At 36.6% G+C, this 22,639-nt stretch overlaps 1 protein-coding gene across 4 annotated transcripts in view; it reads right to left on the bottom strand.

Moving 5' to 3' along the window:
• Window positions 1-99: 99 nt before the first annotated feature.
• The window catches only part of atp6v0a1a (ATPase H+ transporting V0 subunit a1a), a 74,268-nt gene continuing 51,728 nt past the window's right edge, over window positions 100-22,639 (bottom strand). For 2 of the 4 annotated variants that reach the window (XM_039740115.1, XM_039740113.1), the window contains exons 13-22: window positions 22,294-22,460; window positions 20,330-20,420; window positions 20,077-20,195; window positions 19,018-19,234; window positions 18,066-18,173; window positions 17,841-17,948; window positions 10,935-10,952; window positions 5,036-5,153; window positions 3,620-3,791; window positions 100-1,389 (exon numbers count right to left, since the gene is read on the bottom strand). In XM_039740115.1, the coding sequence (XP_039596049.1) occupies window positions 1,296-1,389; window positions 3,620-3,791; window positions 5,036-5,153; window positions 10,935-10,952; window positions 17,841-17,948; window positions 18,066-18,173; window positions 19,018-19,234; window positions 20,077-20,195; window positions 20,330-20,420; window positions 22,294-22,460 (1,212 nt within the window). In that variant the 3' untranslated portion in view covers window positions 100-1,295. The remainder of the gene's footprint in view (window positions 1,390-3,619; window positions 3,792-5,035; window positions 5,154-10,934; window positions 10,953-17,840; window positions 17,949-18,065; window positions 18,174-19,017; window positions 19,235-20,076; window positions 20,196-20,329; window positions 20,421-22,293; window positions 22,461-22,639) is intronic. The other 2 variants (XM_039740116.1, XM_039740114.1) reach the window with 1 other exon arrangement.

Here is a 22,639-nt window from a genome sequence, read left to right on the forward strand (position 1 = left end):
AGACCTTATTTCACCAGGCACCACCAATGAGCTCCATAAATGAATGACCACTTAACCGAGTGCTTCACACGCTCATAGCATTCAGAGAGACAGTGTTCAAACAGTTTAAGTCCTCTTCAGTTTTATTTGCTTGCACCCAAGGAGGCTGGATTTACATATTGTATTTACCATCAACATGCAACAAGATCTGTCACAAAGTGATCATTACACACATTTCACAAATCGAAACTCATATTGCACAGCTTCACAGTAGTAAAGTTTGAGGTGAAATTTGATATGTTTCTAAATACAACACATGGGTTCATTTTCGCTTCAAAGAATGCTTCTTTTTCAGGTGTCCAAAAAGAGATGGTTAGCAGATCACGGTATCCATTTAAAACTTGGAAATACAGGCCAGATAAGCTCGCTTTTAAAGGCCGCAGCCTCAGCACCACAACACTATAAATAGTCACGGGGAGCAGAACACTTGAGACAAAGGCCGTAAAGAAGCACAGATGGCTTACAGGGTATTCTGAAAAAGCAGAGGGTTGACCTACACAAGTCTGGAGTGGTGGGTCGAGTGGGGAAAGCCCTCCAACTGGCAGGTCTGTGATATGTCTCACAAATGTTAGAATCCTACACCACATAGATGTGAGATAAAACCTTTAGTATTTACTAGATGGGAGCAGGAATTTTTAAACATTACTCAAGGAATTAAACATGAATAGTACATAATAAACAGTGACTGTGAATACTAAGCTCTTATTAATCAATTACAGCTTCTTTACAGGTTTAATAGACCGATGTCTGATGGGGGAGATGACAAAAAAAACTGGGATGCATATGCAGAAGCATTTGGAATGCCATTATGTTTACAATAAGAAACTAAAAAGTCATTTGAAAGCCTGTAGTGAGCCTCACCGTGATACCTGCAGTGGAGTGAGGAAGGTGTGCAGACTCTTCACCTCTATGCTTGACAACAGCAGCTGGAATATTCAGGGCAAGACCTGAGGCCCATTAGTATAGCAGACTGCCAGAATTATATTAAATATAAAAGCATGTGTGAAAATAAATTTAAAATTACACTGACAACCCTCGCTATAGTATTACATTTGACTATCCTCAGTCAGGCTACAGTAATACAGTATGTGTATTGAAAATTAAAACAAGGTTAGACAAAACAGTATCACATAATGGTCGAAGATTTGCACAAGACTGACACAAGTGTGCCATCAGATTGAAGAGGTACTTTATAGTCCACAATCACATTACAACACAATTCAATTAAGAATAAAGACGACAAGGAGCTGAAACGTTCAGTCATCTGACTTTCCTTCAAGAATGCTCATGAAAGAAAATGGTACAAACTTGAAACCTTGACCAGCGTAGAACTTGTTCTGGAATTCCACCCTGTGAAGAGAGAATGAAAATAAATCTGCTGCTGGGTTTCTTGAGCAAATGTTCTCAATAAAATATCTAAAGAGACAAAATCATTTTTCAAATCCTTAAAATCAATGAAGGAAAAGAAGTTGTTTCTTATTCAACTCTTTTAAGTTTCTCTAGTAATATTTATCATTGTTTTGCCATTACCACTGGAAGATCGTCCAAATAGTGTGTAGAAACACAGTCTGTTCCAACACTGCTTTAAGAAACATACAGTAGATGGTTTTTAAGTAATCAACAGAAGTTGGGACACTTGTGCAATCTGTTTGCTTCAACTTGCAAGGCTTCATTTACTTTAATTGCTGCAGAACATCTGTATGTTGTAACCTATTAGTTGATCCCTGAAGAAGGCCTATTTGTAATATTCTGAAATTTTCTTTTTTTTCAGTTTTTGCTAACCAAAACTTTAAATTTAAACCTCTAGCAGTTTACTGCTTACAATTTACCACTTTAGGTCATTCATTCCATTTCAATTAATTCAGTTTGAAGAAAAACTGGAAAAATGTAGGTGTTCTAAATGTGTTCTAAACATAAGGTGTTCAATTACTTTAATTATCATACGGTAGAGAGGAAATGTAACTTTTATCATATTTAAGAGTATTTTTCCTTATCTAGATATCAAAAAAAGGTCTTCAAATGATAATTCATTTGGCATTGACAGCCAAAGCCTACACTAATTATCTCCTGAAACAATAAATCATCTGGCATCTCTTTTGCATGAAGCAGAAACATTTAAACTGAAATTTATATTTTGTTGGTGTCTAATCTATGTTCTAAATGCATTTTTCTAGTACAGGATAAGAAGAAGCCATGGCCTATTCCAACAGCATGACTTCTTCAAACACAGTGTAGTTACACCCATATATGTGTACACATGCAGAAACATGGATCATATCAGAGACATATGTGACTATATTTAGAATGACAGCCAAAATCCCCAGGATGCTTCAACAAGAGGAACTTCATACACTACTTTTTAATCAAATAGTTTCAGTGTTCCCAAAGCTTTATACCTTAACATGTTTTTGTATGTGAAATACTCTTCATGGAATTCCTGCCATTGAGAAGTTTCATAAGTAGTCTGCCACTTGCTTTGATTGATCTTAAATTCTAGCGTCTTCAAAACATTATTGATTTTGATTGATTATGAAATAATGCACTCCCTGTCATTTATCAATTCATCAGAACCAATGCCTTGACACTTGTTTGATAAAGCTAAATGTATCTATGGGTACTCTAACATTGTAAACTGTTTAGGCAAAATCTTAGAATGTGTCAAAAGCTACTTAATGAATATAAATATTGTTAAAAGGATTACTACATGGGTGGCATGGTGTCGCAGCGGGTAGTGCTGCCGCCTCGCAGTTAGGAGATCCAGGATTGCTTCCCGGGTCCTCCCTGCGTGGAGTTTGCATGTTCTCCCCGTGTCTGCGTGGGTTTCCCCCGGGTACTCCGGTTTCCTGCCACAGTCCAAAGACCTGCAGGTTAGGTGGATTGGCGATTCTAAATTGTCCCTAGTGTGTGCTTGGTGTGTGTGTGTGTGTGTGTGTGTGCGCGTCCTGCGGTGGGCTGGCACCCTTCCCGGAGTTTGTTTCCTGCCTTGCTCCAGCAGACCCCCGTGACCCTGTAGTTAGGATATAGTGGGTTGGATGATGGATAGATGGATTACTACATGATTTGAAGGAACAGAAAAGTTTAAACCAAGAAAGAAAACTATTTAAAGCAGTAAAGAAGGGGAATGGGCCTTACCTAAAGAAACGACTTCAGTTCTATAGGAGTCAGTGCAAAGCACAGAAAAATGGCAAAATAATGATAAAATGACAAACAGCCTACAAAGGGTTGCGGGGTCACACACTCCTATTAAGGTGCAGCTCTGAGGAATGTGTCTTGCACTTAGGAGTGACTATGAATCTCTGGAATGGAACGAGGGGGGGTGGGGTGTTGGGCACAAAGTGCAGCCTCACTGAGAGAAGGAAATTGCTTAGTTTTCATGAAAACATGTGTAATATGTGGAATACAGAAATGACTTAACATGAGTGAAACCCATAAAACTAAAATATGACAAACACGAACGTATATTTTTTAAAAAAAAAGAAAACAGCAACTCCTTTCCTGACAAACCAGACCTTGTATATGTGACCTAATGGATCATCCTCTGTACATGTGACCATGATACTTTTACCATTATTATTCTTACCAGTGTAAGCGAAGAGCATGCAGAAATGCAGATAAGCCTTCCATGATTAAAAGGATAGCCACTGTGAGTGTAGCAAAAAATGCAAAAACAAAGAAGAGTAGGAAAAAGCCAGCCGCATTGTTAATGGCGAGTCCAGTGTGCATCACCATGGACCACAGTACCTCAGACAGCTCTGAAAGAAAAGGGGACAAGATCAATATTGCCATGATAATATTTTCTTCATTCCTTAACAATGCAAATATTACCTAACTTTGACAGTCTAAAACAAAAAACATCATCCAAGCTAATGCTACTAATAACCTAAACCTTGTTTAAAAATGTCTAATAAGTCAGAGTTCAAAGGAAGCTCATTTGTCCAATGTTTTTCATTGTGCAGATACAACATTAAAATGAAAAAGGTTTTCAAAGTGATGCCAACATGGGTTTGTCAGTTTTTGCTCAGTGTCTGTTTTTTAAACTGAAAAAGGTTTAAAGACTTTTGCATTAGTTTCCTTCAGTTTAGATGAACCTTGTACAATTACTTTTCAGGTTTGCTGGTAGGAAGAATAAATCAAGCCTTTGCCCTCAGAGTTCTTCTCATTGTTTATTACACACAACAAACCTTGGCATGGACTCTTTAATACTTTACATTTTTGTCCATTGTATTACTCTCCATTTGCCCTAACAAAATCAAATGACGTGGGTTTACCAGTTGTAAAAGCTGAGATGTGAGATTAATCCAAACCTTTACAGACCCAAATCCATTTCATTACAGATTATCTGGTGTCACACACATGCGCATGGGAAGCAGTCTAAGGGCTTAAGTGTGAGTAAAACACAGAGTATGGGGTTAATTCATTGTACTAAAGCCTCTTCTCCCTCTCCTGCAGATCTCCAGAAGACAGACCTGCCTAAATTTCCTCCCACTTCCGGCAGCATTTCATAACCCTGTTGACATCACTTCCGCCCCGAAGACACACCTCTTCCTTTTCCTTAACTATAAAGACAGAGCACTTTTCTTATGTTTCAGTCTATGTTATGTGCTTTAGTTATCCTTTTGCAAAACTGACAGTATACAGGGTGGAATCCCCAAACTTTCATATTGTTTCTTGTATTGTATTACACTGGGCAAAACCATTATGAGCCTTGAATTGTACTGCAGAGATGCAGACCATGCAAGACCTGCAAATCATAATAGCAAAAATCGAAGTCTGACAAGCCAAGAATTTTACCAAGCCAGCTAACGAAGCACTTTTAAGGTGGACTGGCTGTGGCAGGATGCCCACTATATACAAAACTGTAGAGCACCTGCCCATTTTTCACAATCCATATTATAAATGAAGATAGATAGATAAATGATTCAATCTTTTTCTTACTTTTCCTTTAAAAAGTAATCAGGTAGGAGTACCAGAATTAACCTTTCTGGGCAGAACTTACGTGCATGAGCCAGGCTAAGCGCCCAGAGGCGAAGGTAGGAAGCAGTGTTGGAGATGCAACCCAGGCAGTACTCAATTGTGTGGATAGCCTGATGGACCACAGTATCACCAAAATCAAACTGGAAAAACAGACAAATCATGATGGATGTGAGTGACAGTTCTATGCCATCTGATGCCCTGCTTTGTATCATTGTAATGTCTTTCATTAAGCAATGCCCTTCTTCTATAAAAATGCAGATATATCTCAACCATAATTGTGTCAGGCATGCTGAAAAAAGTTAATTTTAAATTTAATTACATGTTATCTTCTATTTTCTTTATCATATTTTGCCATATTAACTGCTAAGAAAATAGTTATTTGAGTGCTTATAGAAATTGTGTCACATGACTGATCAGATTTGTACATTAAAAGCTTCAAGATAAGCAACATTTTACATCATCTTTTTTCTATTTGAAATATATCTGAACTACTCACGAGCAAATGGGCGTCTCAAAACAAGAAATGACGTAATTCCTTTAGCAAATATCTGGAATCGAAATCCAGCAGGACCCTACTAGGACAGGAAACTTCACACTCTCCAAATGGAGGAGTGAAATGGGATAAGGTCACAATAATGGTCTATATGGTTTAAAATGGGGTCAGAAATATTTATTTTAATAAAACTAATCCATTATATTATGGTTGGAAAGAAATATTTTATTTCCCAGTATTCTGGATTGCTGGGTAGTCCAATTTGACGGAACAAACAGCTTAGTGACAAAGGTGTGCAGCTAGTGGGTTGCTCTTTCCGTGTCAGACTGATACTACGGAGAAAAGTGAAGAAATTTAATGTAGGGGGCATTTACAAAAATGACAAAAAGGTTACCTTGCATGTTTAAATATTATTAGCTTTAAGTGTTGTGCCTTGTGATGGCATGTCAACTACTTTTAAAGTACTTATTGATACTTTCCCTCCAGAGCCAGAGGTATCCAAAGAAGAGTGGTTGATAACCTGGTATACTGTATGAAATTCGTTTTTGCACAATTGATTTAGAGGAAAAAAACAGCAAACACTTTACCAGTATAGTAAAAATCGGAAAACTAGCAAACACATGTAAACGTAAAATTCACCTAATCAAAAAAAAAAAACCTGACAATCTGTGCAAAAGGCAATGGGTAATTGATTTTATGTCAGTGTACTTGTATCTATATATGGACTTGTAAGTGAGCTGTGTGTAATAAGTGACCCTATCCCTTTAGGAATATTACATGTGATTCAACTTGATTGACGAGTCCATGGCGGCTCTAGCATCCTCTGTGACCCTAAATTGGATTAAGCCTGCTTCATCATGTTTGTAAGTTTGATAGCAGGCAATTTGACCAGCATCTAATGAAATATTTGTCTCTCTATTATAATAAAAAAATCCTGGGACGAGACAAGACAAGACTTTCTCAGAGAGATACTTTCAAGTCCCGCGAGACAAGACTTTGTGCCAAGAGATTTAACCACGCCCGGGGCCGGAAATAAAAGACAAAGAGTAGATGACGAAGTAGAACGTCGCAAAGGATTCAGAAGCGTTGGCGTGAAACACATGCAGAGCAGGTTAGAGATAATGAAAGTACTAAAATTCGAAAGTCTCAAAAAAATTATAGTAAAGATCGCATTATCACAAACAAACAGAAATTATTACTCGGTGAAATAACGGAACAGCGAAAAGAGATTGAATATATTGTTCGGATTTAAACTTTAAGTCGGAGACTTGTAGATCGTCTAATTCACGTTGCCATCACGGAAAAGCAGTGTTTCTTCCCAGTGAAGAGGCGTATCCGCAAGAATTAAAAGACTTGTTTTTGGTGACAGTGGGATCCACATTCGTGAGTGGCAGAGACGCGAAGTGGCTGGCGCATAGCACAGGCGAGGGTGTTGCCGAGCAAAGCGAGCAGGGGGTGAAGCCCCCTAGTTTTTAATAATATGATGTGAAGGTATTATGGCTATACTGCTCACTGCTACATCAAAATTAAGATATGCCCAGCTTAACTGCTGCCTGCAACTGTTAATACTGACATATGGATGGGTGCTGCTTTTAGAGACTGGAAGGGATTTATTTGCACATAATGTGGTGTAATAAATTGCACAGTATAGGAACTCTTTCATTTTACATGGATTTTGTAATTTATCTTTATTTAAAAATAGCATTTCATCTTGTGTTATATATGTTTTATTTATTTTTTTTGCATTCCACTTCCATTATTTATCATCAAACTAGGGGGCTTCGCGCGCCAACCCCCGTGTTTGGTTTTCCGGATACACACTTTTAACATTTTGGTTTTCTTTGAATTGTTGCTATTTCATTAGTTTCACTTTTTATTTCAGAACTTCTATAAAAACAATACTTGGAATCTTTCAAGTCCCAATATGCTAAATCTTTTAAATGAGATCAGTGAGACGTGTGTTTAATGACTTTGTACCCTAATTCAGGACAGGTTTCTCTGTTTGGAATTTCAGCACAGACAAAACGATCTTCATGATCAGCAGTTAATCATTTTTTTTGCAAAGTAACCAATAAATGCACGCGAGGTAAACCACATTTTTGAAATTCTCCGACTTAAACTTCAAAGCCTTACAATATTTACATACTTCTGACATATCACATATGTCCATATATTCGATCTCTGTTCGCCTTATCGTTATTTCTCTGAGTAATAAATTCTCTTTTCTTGCACTAATGCGATGTTCACTTTTCTTTTTTTGACTCATTTTTTTCTGCTTTCATATTCTGTATCTTGCTCTGCATGTGTTTTGCGCCCACATTTTTTTTTGAATGTTTTGAATTCACTGTTTTCATGATCTCTAACCTGCTCTGCATGTGTTTGGCCCCTGTGTTTTTTAACGTCTTTATGATTTTTTACTTTGTTTTCTACTCTGTCTTTTATTTCTGGCCTCGCTTTATCCTGCTTTTTTTTCAATGACACCTGGTCCGTGGTGATTATTTTCCCTTTTTCGAGTAATAATTTCTGTTTGTTTGTGCTACTTTGATCTTTACTTTCTTTTTTTTTATACTTTATAATTTTCCTACTTTCATATTCTTTAACTTTCTCCACATGTGTATCGCACCATTTTCTTTTTTTGAGCCTTTCAAATTCATAATCTCTAACCGGCTCTGCATGTGTATAGCGCCAACGTTTGTGAACATCTTTATGAAGTTCTACTTTGTCTTTTAATTCTGAGCCCGATTGGACCTGCTTTTTTTCCAATTCCACTTGTTCCGGGCTGATAATTACTTTCCTTATTTTCTGAATTTGCACCTAGATTAATCTTTTTCTTTTTTGCTCTTTTTTTCTCTCCAACGCTTTTGAGCACTGCCTTCTTCTTCACTTAGTCGTCGATGTTTCGTTGATAACATATTGTCCTTATATGCTTTATATGCGCTGAGAGCCCTGGATCTGTGTGTGCAGCCTTTACACGACTGAGTGTTTTGCTGCCCATGGTCTTATTTGATATTGGTTGTAAATAGCACGTGTCTTGCAATGTCATTGCGGGATGGTCCCGGGTCAATCTCTTGGCACAATGTCTCATGTTTAAGGTCCCCGTGAGACGCTCCGTGGCCAATCTATTTTGTCTCGCGGGTCTTTTAACTGTCTTCTGTGATCCTAACGGGTTCAAGGGGACGACAGCGCTCCCTATCTGTCACAGTGCTTAACAATTAATATATAGAATGAATGAAGGGCACTTTTCTAAAGCTCATTGTGCAATGTTTGCTTTTATTATTATATGACCAATGTTGTGAAGCAAACTTCACTTCCAACTGCTGAAAAAAATACTAGTTAAATTAAAGACCATAGCTAAATTGGTTTGCTTAATGAGTTGGATGAGTGCTGTAGGGCATGTATTACTGTGTCCTGATATATTTAATACTCAATGTTGACTTGAATTACTCTGTATTGGTATATATTTATAATTAAACCTGGATCACAAAAAAGAACCTACAGATCTATGCTTATGAGTGAGGAGGAAACAACAGTCAAACTAAAAAGTAAATGCTCTTCTTTAATAATGGCCATCAGAAAAGTGAGGATCAAGCGTCCTCCTCAATAACTTGAACTGATGTGTCAGGAGTACATACAGTGTATCTCTCTATATATATACAGGTATATATAAAATCCAATGTCTGTCTGTCTGCTTTTCATGAGAGAACTTTACGGATTTAGATCGGGTTTTTTCTATAATTTGCTTTAACATTCCGGTTGATTTTGCGACTTCTCTCATCACACTAAGAATCATAGTTCATATGCAGAAGCAATTTATTTGCTGAAATCCGACACAGAGTTTGCAGGCCGAGGAGAGGGGGAAGCGTGACATCAGGAGTGGGGAGCCGTGCGGGGCCCTCCTCACCGTCCTGTTTCACTACTATGTGGACGAAGTGAACCTTATACAGTAATCCCTCGCTATATCGCGCTTCGACTTTCGCGGCTTCACTCTATCGCGGATTTTAAATGTAAGCATATCTAAATATATATCACGGATTTTTCGCTGGTTCGCAGATTTCTGTGGACAATGGGTCTTTTAATTTATGGTACATGCTTCCTTAGTTTGTTTGCCCAGTTAATTTCATACAAGGGGCGCTATTGGCGGATGGCTTAGAAGCTACCCAATCAGAGCATGTATTACATATTAACTAAAACTCCTCAATGCTATAAGATATGCTTCCCACGCGGTGCTTGATTGTTTGCTTGTCTCTGCCTCTCTCTCACCCTGACGGAGGGGGTGTGAGCAGAGGTGCTGTTTGCCTAGACGATACGGACACTCCTCTAAGAAATGCCGCTTTATCGTGGTGCTTCCACATACTTAAAAGCACACTTATTGATTTTTTGATTGTTTGCTTTAATCTCGCGCGCTCTCTCTCTCTCTCTGACGGTTCTCTGCGCCTGACGGAGGAGATGTGAGCAGAGGGGCTGTTTGCTTAGAAGATACTGCCGCTCCTCTAAAAAATGCCGCTTTATTGTGGTGCTTCGGCAAACGTCAAAGCACACGTATTGATTTTTTGATTGTTTGCTTTTCTTTGCGAGCGACTCTCTCTTTCTCTGAAATTCTCTGCTCCTGATGCAGACACTCCTTTGAAGAGAAGATATGTTTGCATTCTTGTAATTGTGAGAAAGAACTGTCATCTCTGTCTTGTCATGGAGCACAGTTTAAACTTTTGACTAAAGGGTGTTATTTCATGTGTAGAGGGCTCTAATAATGTTAACAGTGTGGGAAAGTTTATAAGGGCTTAAAATATATAAAAATAACCATACAAACATATGGTTTCTACTGGTTTCATCTATCGCGGGGGGTTCTGGAATGCAACCCCTGCGATCAAGGAGGGATTACTGTATATATATATATATGTATATATATATATATATATATATATATATATATATATATATATATATATGTATATGAGGCTGGTGTCAGACTAAGTCACACTGATACTGGTTACACTAATTCCACAAAATTAAAAATTAACCTGAAGTGTACACATTCACCAACATTTAACAGTTTAAAATCACTACTTTTCATTGTAGTCTTTTTAAATACTGTTTTTTTTTTTTTTGGTTCATTATATATAGCACATGACATCTTACCACTTTTCAAGGATTTATTTTTTTGTTTAGACCTGCTTAATGAAACAGCAGGATTGTGCTGGTACCAAAAACAAGTTAGTACAACTATTAGTAGTTGGTGAGTTTGTGTGAAACAGATCAAACATTTGAGTCACCACTGCTGAAGCCCTTAAAATCACAGCACCCTGGTTAACCAAAAACACAAATGCACACTCTTGTTAGGCTAATGAGGTAATTGGAAAAGTTAAGAAAGTGTGGCTGGCAGCCCACAAACCACAGGAGAGCAGAAACAAAGAAACATGCAATGTCTTACCACGTCATCATCGGAAGGCTTGAAAACAATACAGGTTTAATTTAGTGTCGGGTTCAGAGAAGCAATGAGTTAGTTATGAAATTATATATATACAGTTTATACATTGTATATATAAAAACATAAACACAAAACTGACAAAGCAGAAACTGAAAAGGCTCCAAGGAACAACCACGTTACGAAAAACACGAAGAGGAAATATGGGTACCTAATGGAAAGCCACAATGCAGCTTACAGAGATGACTTACAAGTACGCCATAAGAGCAGAGCAGCGGGTCTCAAACGGACAGTCTGGGTGACAAGTCCAGGGTTCACAGAAAGCGCACACAGAACATTCAGCTAAGCAGACTTGAAAGCAGTGGCTCTCAAACATTTGGCAGCAGAACAGCAGCTCCTCTTTGACTCTCATTTTTATTACATTGAAATTATTTTGAAGTGTAAATTTGAAAAATAACAAAACATGATTCCATACAGTAAATTGGTGAAGAGCCAAAAGAACTTTTTTTTTTTTTTTTTAATTCCATTGCTTTAAACCAGTAGGCTATGCTAACTGTATTCACTTCTGACCACAGGCACACACAATATACAGAAGACACTCATGGAGGCTCATTTTCATGTTTAGAGCTCAGGATCGTAATTCATATATTATTATTAATTTAATATGTTACAATGGACTATGAGCTGACCTAGCAGACCAAAAAAAAAGACACTTCTTTTCCAAAAAAATGTAACTGACCGACTTTTGAAATTATTTTACTGCAAACCAACTAACTGATCAAACATGTACTGTGCAGATTGGCCCACCATTTGCCAATTCCTCATTAGTGTTACTCTCTTCTCCAGACAAGCAGTTAGGTGATATGCAGCCACTGTCTGGTGTACTGAAGTGAAAAATACTACAGGCCATCAACATGAATGGGGCTATCACATTTGCCAAAAAAGTAAATTCTTGAATATTTCTATTAAAAATAAGAGAACTCTGGAATGATTTGCCATTGCACGTTAGGCAGGCTCCTTCACCTGCTGTCTTTAAATTTTATTTAAAACAAACACTTGCACTCCCTGGCATTTGACCAAGTGTGAGATGTGTACTTTTTTATTATGACAGTCTTCAGCTCTCATGTGTTTTTTTTTCTTTTGAACTGGTGTTCAAGTATTATTTATAATGGAGCACTCACAATTTTTATTTTTGCGCATTATTTTTTTAAATTGTACTTACAATAGGATAATGTTATACTTTTACTGTTTAAGAGTTTTGACACCACCTTCTATATTTGTATACAGGTAAAAGTCTGCATAAACTAATCTGCTTTGTAGTCTAACCAATTACATTGCATTAGGCCCCTCATGGACCCCGTGATCATCAGAGGAGACTAACTGTGTGCAGAGGGTGCAGACCTATAAATACCTGGGAGTGCAGCTGGATGATAAACTGGACTGGACTGCCAATACTGATGCTCTGTGTAAGAAAGGACAGAGCCGACTATACTTTCTGAGAAGGTTGGCATCCTTCAACATTTGCAATAAGATGCTGCAGATGTTCTACCAGACGGTTGTGGCGAGTGCCCTCTTCTATGCGGTGGAGTGCTGGGGAGGCAGCATGAAGATGAAAGACGCTTCACGTCTGGACAAACTTGTTAAGAAGGCAGGCTCTATTGTAGGAGTAAAGTTGTGCAGTTTAACATCTGTGGCAGAGCGACGGGCACTAAGCAAACTCCTGACAATCATGAAGAATCCACTGCATCCACTGAACAGGATCATCTCCAGACAGAGGAGTAGCTTCAGTGACAGACTTTTGCCACTGTCCTGCTCCACTGACAGACTGAGTTCCTCCCCCACACTATGCGACTCTTCAATTCCACCCGGGGGAGTAAATGCTAACATTACTCAAAGTTATTGTCTGCTTTTTTATTTTTTTTTCATTTTTATTACTATTTAAAACAATATTGTTTTTTTTTTTTGTATCAGTATACTGCTGCTGGATTATGTGAATTTCCCTTTGGGATTAATAAAGTATCTATCTATCTATTTAGCAGACAACTTTATTCACAGCAACGTAAAAAAAAAAAATCAGTAAAGATGAGCTTAAAGGTTAAGAAACTTTTAAGCAAAAGAAAAGAAGCATAGCCATGTACAGCTGCAGGACAGTAGATGAAGTGTGGGAGACCCAACTTGATACTTGATAGCTCCGTATGGCAGTTCAGTAGCTGAAGGTAGGAATAGGCAGTCAAGGAATACCAAACATGACTAAACTAAACTAAGTCTCTCATTATCACCCTTCATAGTTGCAGAAAAAAACAATACGGGTGAATTTATTATTTTTTTTATATGCCTTATTATGTCACAACTCAGCAACCAACTAATATGCAGACTAAAAGTGAAACTGCTGATGTAGTTAAATAAGTATTGTTGACACTGAGAAAGCTCCTTAAAAATTTTTTTCTTTAAACTTTGTTACAATAATAAAAGTAAAATCAGAATTGTGTTATTTATTTTCCATTGTCATTAATGAAAAGAAAGCTCGGCTTTTACTTGCTGAGATGGATGAAGTAGTAGGGTGATGTACCATGTTAGCCATTATGGATGCAATAACAAGGCAAGCAAAATGACACTTTTAATTGGCTAACTCGAGGCAGCTCAGGCCTCTTCTTCAGTTCTAGCATGAACAGCAGGAAGTCAGGGATCTCAGGTTTAAGAGTGCACAGAAGTGGGTTTAGCAGCAGAATGATACTTTTAGGATTATGGAAAAGTATTTAAAAAAAAAAAAAAATCTACCTTTAGTACAACTGTTGATCCAAGAGCACAGCAAGTGCGAGGTAAAACAAGCAAACCTTTTTTTTACATTCATATGTCAACTTTGCTTACCAATGAGACTTTTATAAAAATACATTCAAATCATTTTTAAATTCTGACATTTGCTCAAACAGCCCTAAATAAGAATAATATTTACAGTAAAATAATTCAGATCAGCAACAGCAATGTTATGCCAAAAAAAAAAAACGCGCTTAAACACTGAGAATGTTGAATATCATTCTTTAGCATTACTCAGTGCACCATCATTTAAATCCAGGACACAACGAAGGTCCCCAAGACTAGCCTTTAAGCTACTGGTTCCCCCAAATGGAGTACTGTTGCTAGGTGTATCCCGACTTCAGCGTTCCAAAAGTAATGGAGTCTTGAAATTCCAGTAATAAAGTGTGTTGACAATCATGACTGCCACCATGTAAGATGTTGTGGAAGAAGTCATTTTTCTGAGGGAACTCAATAGGAGCTCTTCACTACCAAAGGGACAGACTTGAGAGATAGTTAAAATCTTGAAAAAATGTCAAAACTACAAGAAGAAGCGCTTAATGTGATAGACATTATATAAAGTAAACACTAACTGTCATAAACAGTATGATGGCATGTCACCTTAACTAAAAAATGAAAATATACTGTACAAAACTAGAGTTTTGACACTGGGAGCCTAATGCAATGTAACTGGTTAGACTACAAAGCAGATTAGTTTATGCAGACTTTTACCTGTATACAAATATAGAAGGTGGTGTCAAAACTCTTAAACAGTAAAAGTATAACATTATCCTATTGTAAGTACAATTTAAGAAAAAAATGTGCAAAAATAAAAATTGGGAGTGCTCCCCCCTCAAATTTCTCATATACTCAGATATGAGGATGAATATTTGAGGAGTAAACCACAAGACAATGGCTATATTTTTATATTATGTACATTAAAGAATCATCAACAACAAATCGAATCAAATCTCTCTCTATATAAAATCCATCGTCTGTCTGTCTATATGTCTGTCCGCTTTTCACTAGAGAACTAGTTCAACGGATTTAGATCAGGTTTTTTTTCTATGATTTGCTTGAACATTCCGGTTTATTTTGCGACTTCTCTCATCACAGAATCATAGTTCACTTGCAGGAGTGATATGCTGATGCTAATCCAAGAGAGAGGCTGCAGGCTGAGGGGAGGGGGAAGCATGACGTCAGGAGTGGGGAGCCGGCAGGGCCCTCCTCAGTGTCCTGTTTCACTACTACGCGGGTGGAGCTGTTGGGGACGGCTAGTTGATAATATATTGAACAACTGTAATAAAAGTAAAGTTGAATAAATTGGACTCTGCAGCTGCATGAATAAAAGGTAAAATACCACTTTCGGTTAACGGAAATAGCCCAAAAGTTTAAATAAATCTACACTTTGTACCTAATACTTATATGCAAAATTTGGTTGACCTAAGTGAAAGCGTACTCTAGTTATCGTGTATACATACATACACACACACACGCACGCACGCACGCACGCCAGACATAATTCCAAAAATTGTATTTTCGAACTCAGGGAGGTCTAAAACATTGATATTCATTAAAATCTCAAAATGGAATTTTTGGAGGATTCCAATACTTTCGATACACTTTGTATACAAGAAAGTCAGGGAGATCTAAAATGTTGAGATTCATCAAAATCTCAACATCGAATCTTTGGACGTTACAATACTTTCCCTATACTTTGTATACGAGAATGTAGTGATTTAGTGTTTTAGTGGGTTGCAGAGTGTTGCTTTATTCTTTGGTTTAAGTGTTAAACCATCACCTTCTCCTGACCGAGTATTAAACTGAAATTGACAGTTCTTTTTTGAAACTGTTACAACTTCTCTAAAGAAATCTGAAAAGGTCCCTCTATTGACAACATTCCTCTATGTAAAGAGACCAAACAACCAACCACTAGTGCCATTCCATTGCTGTTTATGGTTCTTGCTTTAGTCCCTCTATGCTGCATGCTTTTCAAAGCACAAAGGATATAATGGCCCAATAGATCAATCTTTTTTTCTGTAATTAACCCTTTTAACTTAAAAGAAACTGCAACAGAAATAGTCATTAAAAATAATCTAGATATACTCAAAAGCTAGTAGCCAAGGGCTCTGAAAGAAAGCTACTGTGAAAAACTCTTTTAAAGAACTTCACTCAATGATTAAATCAGAATGGATATCCTGTTAACTATTTCAAAACAATAGTTTGACGCCCAAGTACCACACAATTAAAATTGTCCGAGTACAAAAAGGACACCTCATGTAGTTAAACAAAGGACTGACAGGTGTCATCTAGCAAACCTATAGACGGGTTAGTCTCCCAGTTTAAATTTCCATACAAAATAATATTCATTTATTAACAAGCCACACAATGTAGCTTTTCCTATAGTTAGTTACATAAAATTAAGGAGCAAATATAATTTCTTTCCATTTAACCCAAAATATTATGAGTGCCTTTAATAATTTGCCATTTTATTCTGTCTTGATACTTTCTAATTGTGTATGAAGTGTTTCAGAATTTTTCCTAATATAAAGACATTATGCATTTTTAATACAATGTACTTTAAAAAAAGATTGATTGGTCTTATGTGCAAGTCTGCATTTTCAAAACATATTCTTATTAATATTTTATAAAGTTTCATATGTATGAGTATTTGTAAAATCTAAAACTGAATAGTTTACTTAAATGCTTGGCAGTATAGTAAAAACTCTATGCTAAATAAATGCTGTGAAATGTATTATAAATAAATAAATAAATAAATGTGTATTTTCAATAAGCCAAGAAGAGAGGCCTTCAAAGTCTCTGGACTGTCTCTCAGGACCCCCATTTCAGAGCCGCTACTCCACAGAACAATGTACAGTAAGTGTTACATCCCACTTGCCAGCTTTAGTTCATCCATGCATTAATCTTTTTGAAACCAATCTAGACATCTGTGATTGAACACAAGGGACTGTGAAGTTGGAAAACACAAATGAAAGAAGTGTAAACATGCAAAGACAGGGTGTGTGACGTGACACATGGCAGATCCTGAAGACAGGGGTGCACTGATGAATCAACAACAATGTGCAGCTTGCAAGATGCAACCAGGTGATGCCCTCTAAAGCCACAAAACACATATGGTTGCATTTTAATGCTGTTTTGACAACAGACATACAAGCAAAAGACCAATTTTTGATTAAATCAAGGGCTTCATTTGAAGTTCATCTGCTCCATGTTTTCTGCTCCTAACCCACATGTTCCCAATAAAACAGAGCAGTAAATAAATGCATAGTTAAGCTGAGTTTGCATTCTATTATTTACTCTACTTAAGGACAGAATAATCATAATCATTATGGCAATTAAATAGATAAAATATTGTAATGTAAAAAAGTAGACTGATCAATGTTGAAAAGGTACAATTCCAGGTCTGAAGACTGAGAAGTAACAGTGCTAAAAAGTAAAATGACTGCACACTACCACTTAATTTTTTTGCAGTTGAATGTATGTTGAGTAGCAAAACGACACACTGATAGCAACTGCTGCCCCATTGGTCAGGTGTCCTGAGCCTAAATCCATGCTTAGACCATCTGTTTGAAGTTTGCATGTTCTCCCTATGTTTATAAAAGGCTTTTCTCCAAGCAAACTCGACAAACTCCTTCATATTAAAGATGTGCTGGTTAGGTTAACTGGCAATTTTAAACTGAACCCATTTGAGTGTTTATGGGCGTGTGCATATTTGTACCCTGTAATGAAGTGGTGTCCTATACAGGATTGATTTCTGCTTTGCGTCCATGGGACAGAATCGGATAAGTAGATTTCAAATGAATGGATAGAATATGTGTAGACTTAACTACATAGAAATGTTGAAACTGCCAAAATCTACTTGGTCTAGTATTAAAAAAATATTCTCTCCAGTAAAATTGTAATGAGTAGCTTGATTTTATCTTCCAGAGGCTTAAAGTATTTTTCTTGACATTATAAAAACAAAACAAAGTGTAAACAAATCATGCATGCAATAGCACATGCAGCGATCCTACAAGCCTTGCAGCCGAAAGCAGATTACAAAACACAGTGAAAGGAATAGCAGCAGTGGCTCTGGATGGCATGGCGTTATTCACTCACTTCATTCTCATCTTCAGAGTGCATGGAGAGCTGATCATGTTGAATGATCTCAGCATCTTCTTCAGTGGGCCCATTTCCAACCCGGATTCCACCAAAGTTGTGAGTTCCCTATTAAAAAAAAAACAAAAAACCTAATGAAAACAGAGTTATAATTTGATTATAAGGTATGAAAAAACAAAAGGTATGGAAGCAGCTTCCAAAAGTGTTAAGAGAAAAATGCCTTACCAAATGCTTTCTCCTCAAGTACTGCTGCCTAAGAACAAGAGGCTTAATGACTAACATCCAAGGGACGCAGATCACTGCAATGACAACAAGGAAGCATTGCAGACCAACCTTAAAGTAAAAAAAACAAAAAAAAATTAAATTTGCCATAATTTATCCTCATGTTGATGAAAACAAACGTCAAACAACAAACAAATGTAATATTTTCAATGTCCGAATCATGCCGTATATTGTGTGTTACTTTGTATATGACACTTCTCAGTGTATATGTGCATAATATGGGAGTTTCTTGCACCCTGTAAAGTCTTCCATGGAAAAATGGTTCCTAGAAAGCACTGAAAATACATACAATATCTGAAAGACGGTGACACTAGTGAGTGGAATCCCCTTAAAATGAGTTGGGCAAGCAAAGGGGGTTGAGACCAAAGTCAACTCTTCTCATTATAGTTCAGCGTGAATTCAACAGAAGAGTAAAGATTTCAACTAAGCATAATCTTAATCATTATTATTATTAACACAGATAAACACACAGTCAATATAACATATTACGACTACATTTGTGTCTCATATCCATCAGACATTTCGGAAAACAAAGGCTAGTCAAGTAGCACAATTATACTATGCTTTAAAGAAACATTAATCCCCAAGTCAAAATAAATCAGGTCATATTGTGTATATATTAATTTAAACTATGCAACTAAGAGAGGAAATTTAAAAACAGCCAAACTTCATTACATGCCTTACAACTGATTGTGTCTTCTTGTGGAATAGTTTCTAAGCAAATCACATTTTGGGAAATAATGATTTCAACTAGTATGAAGTGTCTTTAATCAGAAGCAATTAAAATTATCTTTTTAATCAGAAATTCTGTTCTTTTGGATTCCAATCATATTTTAAAACTAATAATAAAAACTAGTAGTGACCTAATACCGAGTGACACTTGGTTTGTGCCTACCTGTCCTGAATAAAGCAATTGAATGCTTTTGTCTTTGTAATTGAACAGGAACATGTTGATAAAATGAATGAGGAGACTGGGAGCATCTCTTGATGTTGCTGCATTGTAGGCACCCCATTTATAGAAAATAAGAATTACAAGATACCCAAACAAAGAGGACATAAAGATGATTTCTGGAATGAAGCCAAGATAAATGTTCAGGGGCTTCTTAAAATAGCTGAAAGACACAAACATGTTAAGACACGATCAAGTAGTTGATTGTGAACTGGAATTTAATGCAATGCCGTTTACTTATCTTTATCTTTTATTGATTTGGCCGACGCCTTTATCCAAAGCAACTTACAATATTTGAGATATAACTGGTTACAATTTTGTTTTTTCCAATCAGAGCACAGGCGGGTGAAGTGACTTGCTCAGGGTCACACAGTGTCAAGTGGCAGGATTTGAACCCACAACCTTAGGGTTTGAAGTCCAAAGCATTAACCACTGCGCCACACTGCTCACAATTGCACTACAGATGAAAGCCTTCCTGATATGTGTTGTTTTTGCAACCAAGCGTGTGACACATGAGGAGCTAATCAAAGAAGACTTGAATACCACAGATCTAATTATTATTTCAAGAAAATGCTGACAGTGGCAGACAACTAAGTAACAAATAGTCATTATGTGCTGAAAAAGCTGTTTATGACTGCTCAGTTCCATGCTGAAAGCTCTCCGTTCCCAACTGTCACCAACCCCTTCTGCTAATCTTTTGTCATTCTATTTATATGTACAATAAATTATGGTAAAATGAACCCAACTCTGCTTGGTTAATTCATCAACACAAAGCAGAAAAGAGACTAATTTTAGCTACTACAAACACAGATGTTCCCATAAGAACAAAGTTTCACTGGTGAAAGATACCAGTAATACCAAATGCAAGAAGAAATATTAAGTATCCGTGCCAAACTGGTTTTAAAGAAATATAAAGGTTACCACAAATTAAAAAGTTACAGGCAACACATTCAATGTAGAATAAAATTAGAAATATGCTTTTTTAATCATTTTCCAGTTTCTTACAGATGATTGAGGAGACTGAGTGCAACACCAAACAGCATGTGAATGATGCCAATGATAATTGACATTTTCATCTTGAAGGAGTTCAGGAATGTCAATTTGTTGGTGGCAATGTTCCATATCTGCAACATAAATAAAACAGGAGCAATTATAAAAACAGGCAGAAAGTACTTGACTAAAAATATTTTTAGACCAAGTCATTGAAAAGAAGCAAAAAATAAATAAATAAATAAACACAACACAACTCTTAACTTACTGGATCTATTCCTATTGGGTATGGCCCATTAAAAACTCCTGGGAGTGCAGGGTTCAATTGCAGCAGTCTATTATCCCTAAGCACATCATCCCTGGGAGAGAGAAAAGATTTTAATTATAAAACCATATTTAATGAAAATGCTGACCACATTTGCAAAAGTGTTACGTTCTAACCGTTAACAGTAGTTCGCCTTCTAAGTAAGGCAATACACCTCAGTGGCAGTCAAGAAATAAAAGCACACTTTTGTTTACATATCCATTATAAACCAGCTATTAATCATATATAAATATCTTATTAACTATGCAAATTAAATAATCTTTAAAAATTATACAACTATTAGAATAGTATACTATCATTTGTTACTGTCTTTATACTCTTAAAAAGGCTTAATGTTAACAGATGATTGAAATCGAGAACTAAAAATGTCACCAGAACAAAAAATCAAAAACTTTTCTTTGTAAATTACTGCATCAATGAAGCGTAAAAAGGCTAATATTATGGAAGTCATTCTGAAATACTCAGCTTTTGAATTTTACATTATAAATTTGTTATTCTGTTCTGGTTCCTGGCTTTGGTGTAATCTTAACCCTACTTGTATTTGCGCTTGTTGTTTTCAGTAAAATGTATCACGGTCTGATTCAGGCAGTTTAAAAAGACCCATCAAGACCCTTAGATGTGTTGTATTTTGAGTAATAATACATTTTGTGCACTGTATGTGCAGATCTGCCCCAGGCTCCCTCGCTTTGGCTTTATTTTTTAGAAAACACAATGCAAAAATCACTTAACAAGCATATTTAAACTTACAAAAAATATTATTTTTATCATTAGATCAACAAAGGCAATGTTGCGCAACAACCTACACCCACATTATTGAAAACCCCAATTACCTATAAAGAAAATTAAACTAGACAAAAGCTCAATCTACATGATGTTAATGTTTTTCTATCCTAAAGGAATATCGATTCTGTAAAGATGCATCTTCTGGGAAACAGCATTAAGATTATTTTTAATGTCCTTGATACCTTACAAAAGGTACCTTACAAAAACCTAACAAAACCACTGATAAAAAATTCTGCCAGGTTCAAAAGTATTGATATCTAGAGTGGAAATAATCTACAAACAGCCTTGAAGTTTTACTTAGCATATAACAAGCCGTCCCCCGTGGTAGTAGTGAAACTGGACAGTGAGGAGGGCCCCGCCTGGTTGTCTACTCCTGATATCACTCCCATACACCTTGGTCCGCAGCCTCTGTCTCGGATTAGCACAAATATATCACACCTGCAACCAAACTACCATTCTTAATGCAATGAGAGAAGTCGCAAAATCAGCCAGAATCTTCAAGAAAATTACAGCAACAAACCTGATATAAATCTGCTAAGCAGTTCTCTCGTTCGTTAGCTAAGTGGAGGTAAGGAACGTCCCGAGGCTGGCACGTGAGTGAGGAGGGCCCCGCCCCCTCCCCCTCCCCTCAGCCCGCTACATGTCTCTCGGATGCACACAAATAAATCGATACCACAAGTGAACTATGATACTTAGCGCAATGAGAAAAGTCGCAAAATCAACCGGAATGTTCAAGCAAATTCTAGAAAAAAACCCGATCTTCTCTCGTGAAAAGCAGACAGACCGATGTTGGATGTTATATTATTTATATATATATATATATATATATATATATATATATATATAGAGAGAGAAAGAGAGAGAGAGAGAGAGAGAGATATGATAAGTTCTTCTATTGCTAATTAATTAGGCAGCTCAGTAAGCTCATTAAGTAATCTATTTTCTATTCTTAACCAAAAAATTTGAAACACAAAATTAGACAAGTTTTACTAAATTGTGTAAGCATTTTGTATGTGTCACCTAGATGTGGCTCATTTTTATTTATTCTTCTTTGAATCAGCTGCAAAAATTTGGCATAAAGTAAAAGTTGTCTTTGAAATTAACTTAACTGCTTCTCTACTTACGTCCAGTATGACCAGTTTCCTTTGTTAAACATAGGTCTTACACTCCATCCAGAGCCAAACATGTTAAGAGATTTAGAAAAACAATCGTTGTAGATAAGCCCCGTATAGATAGAGAATGCACCCATCAGCAGAATAATGTAGCGGCCACTAAAAATCATATTGAATATCTATGGAGAAAAAAAACAAGAACATGGTTCATTTTATGAAGTGTAGATTATGCTACCAAACTACATACAGCATGCATCTTGATAAAGAACTTAAAATCTGTATTTCATAGTACAGTATAGTACTAGTATAGTATAAATGATGGCTAACAGCAATCTCCAAGAACAAAACAAAGAAATCA

This window comes from Polypterus senegalus, chromosome 17, assembly GCF_016835505.1.
Source record: "Polypterus senegalus isolate Bchr_013 chromosome 17, ASM1683550v1, whole genome shotgun sequence".
NCBI classification, from domain to species: Eukaryota; Metazoa; Chordata; class Cladistia; order Polypteriformes; family Polypteridae; genus Polypterus; species Polypterus senegalus.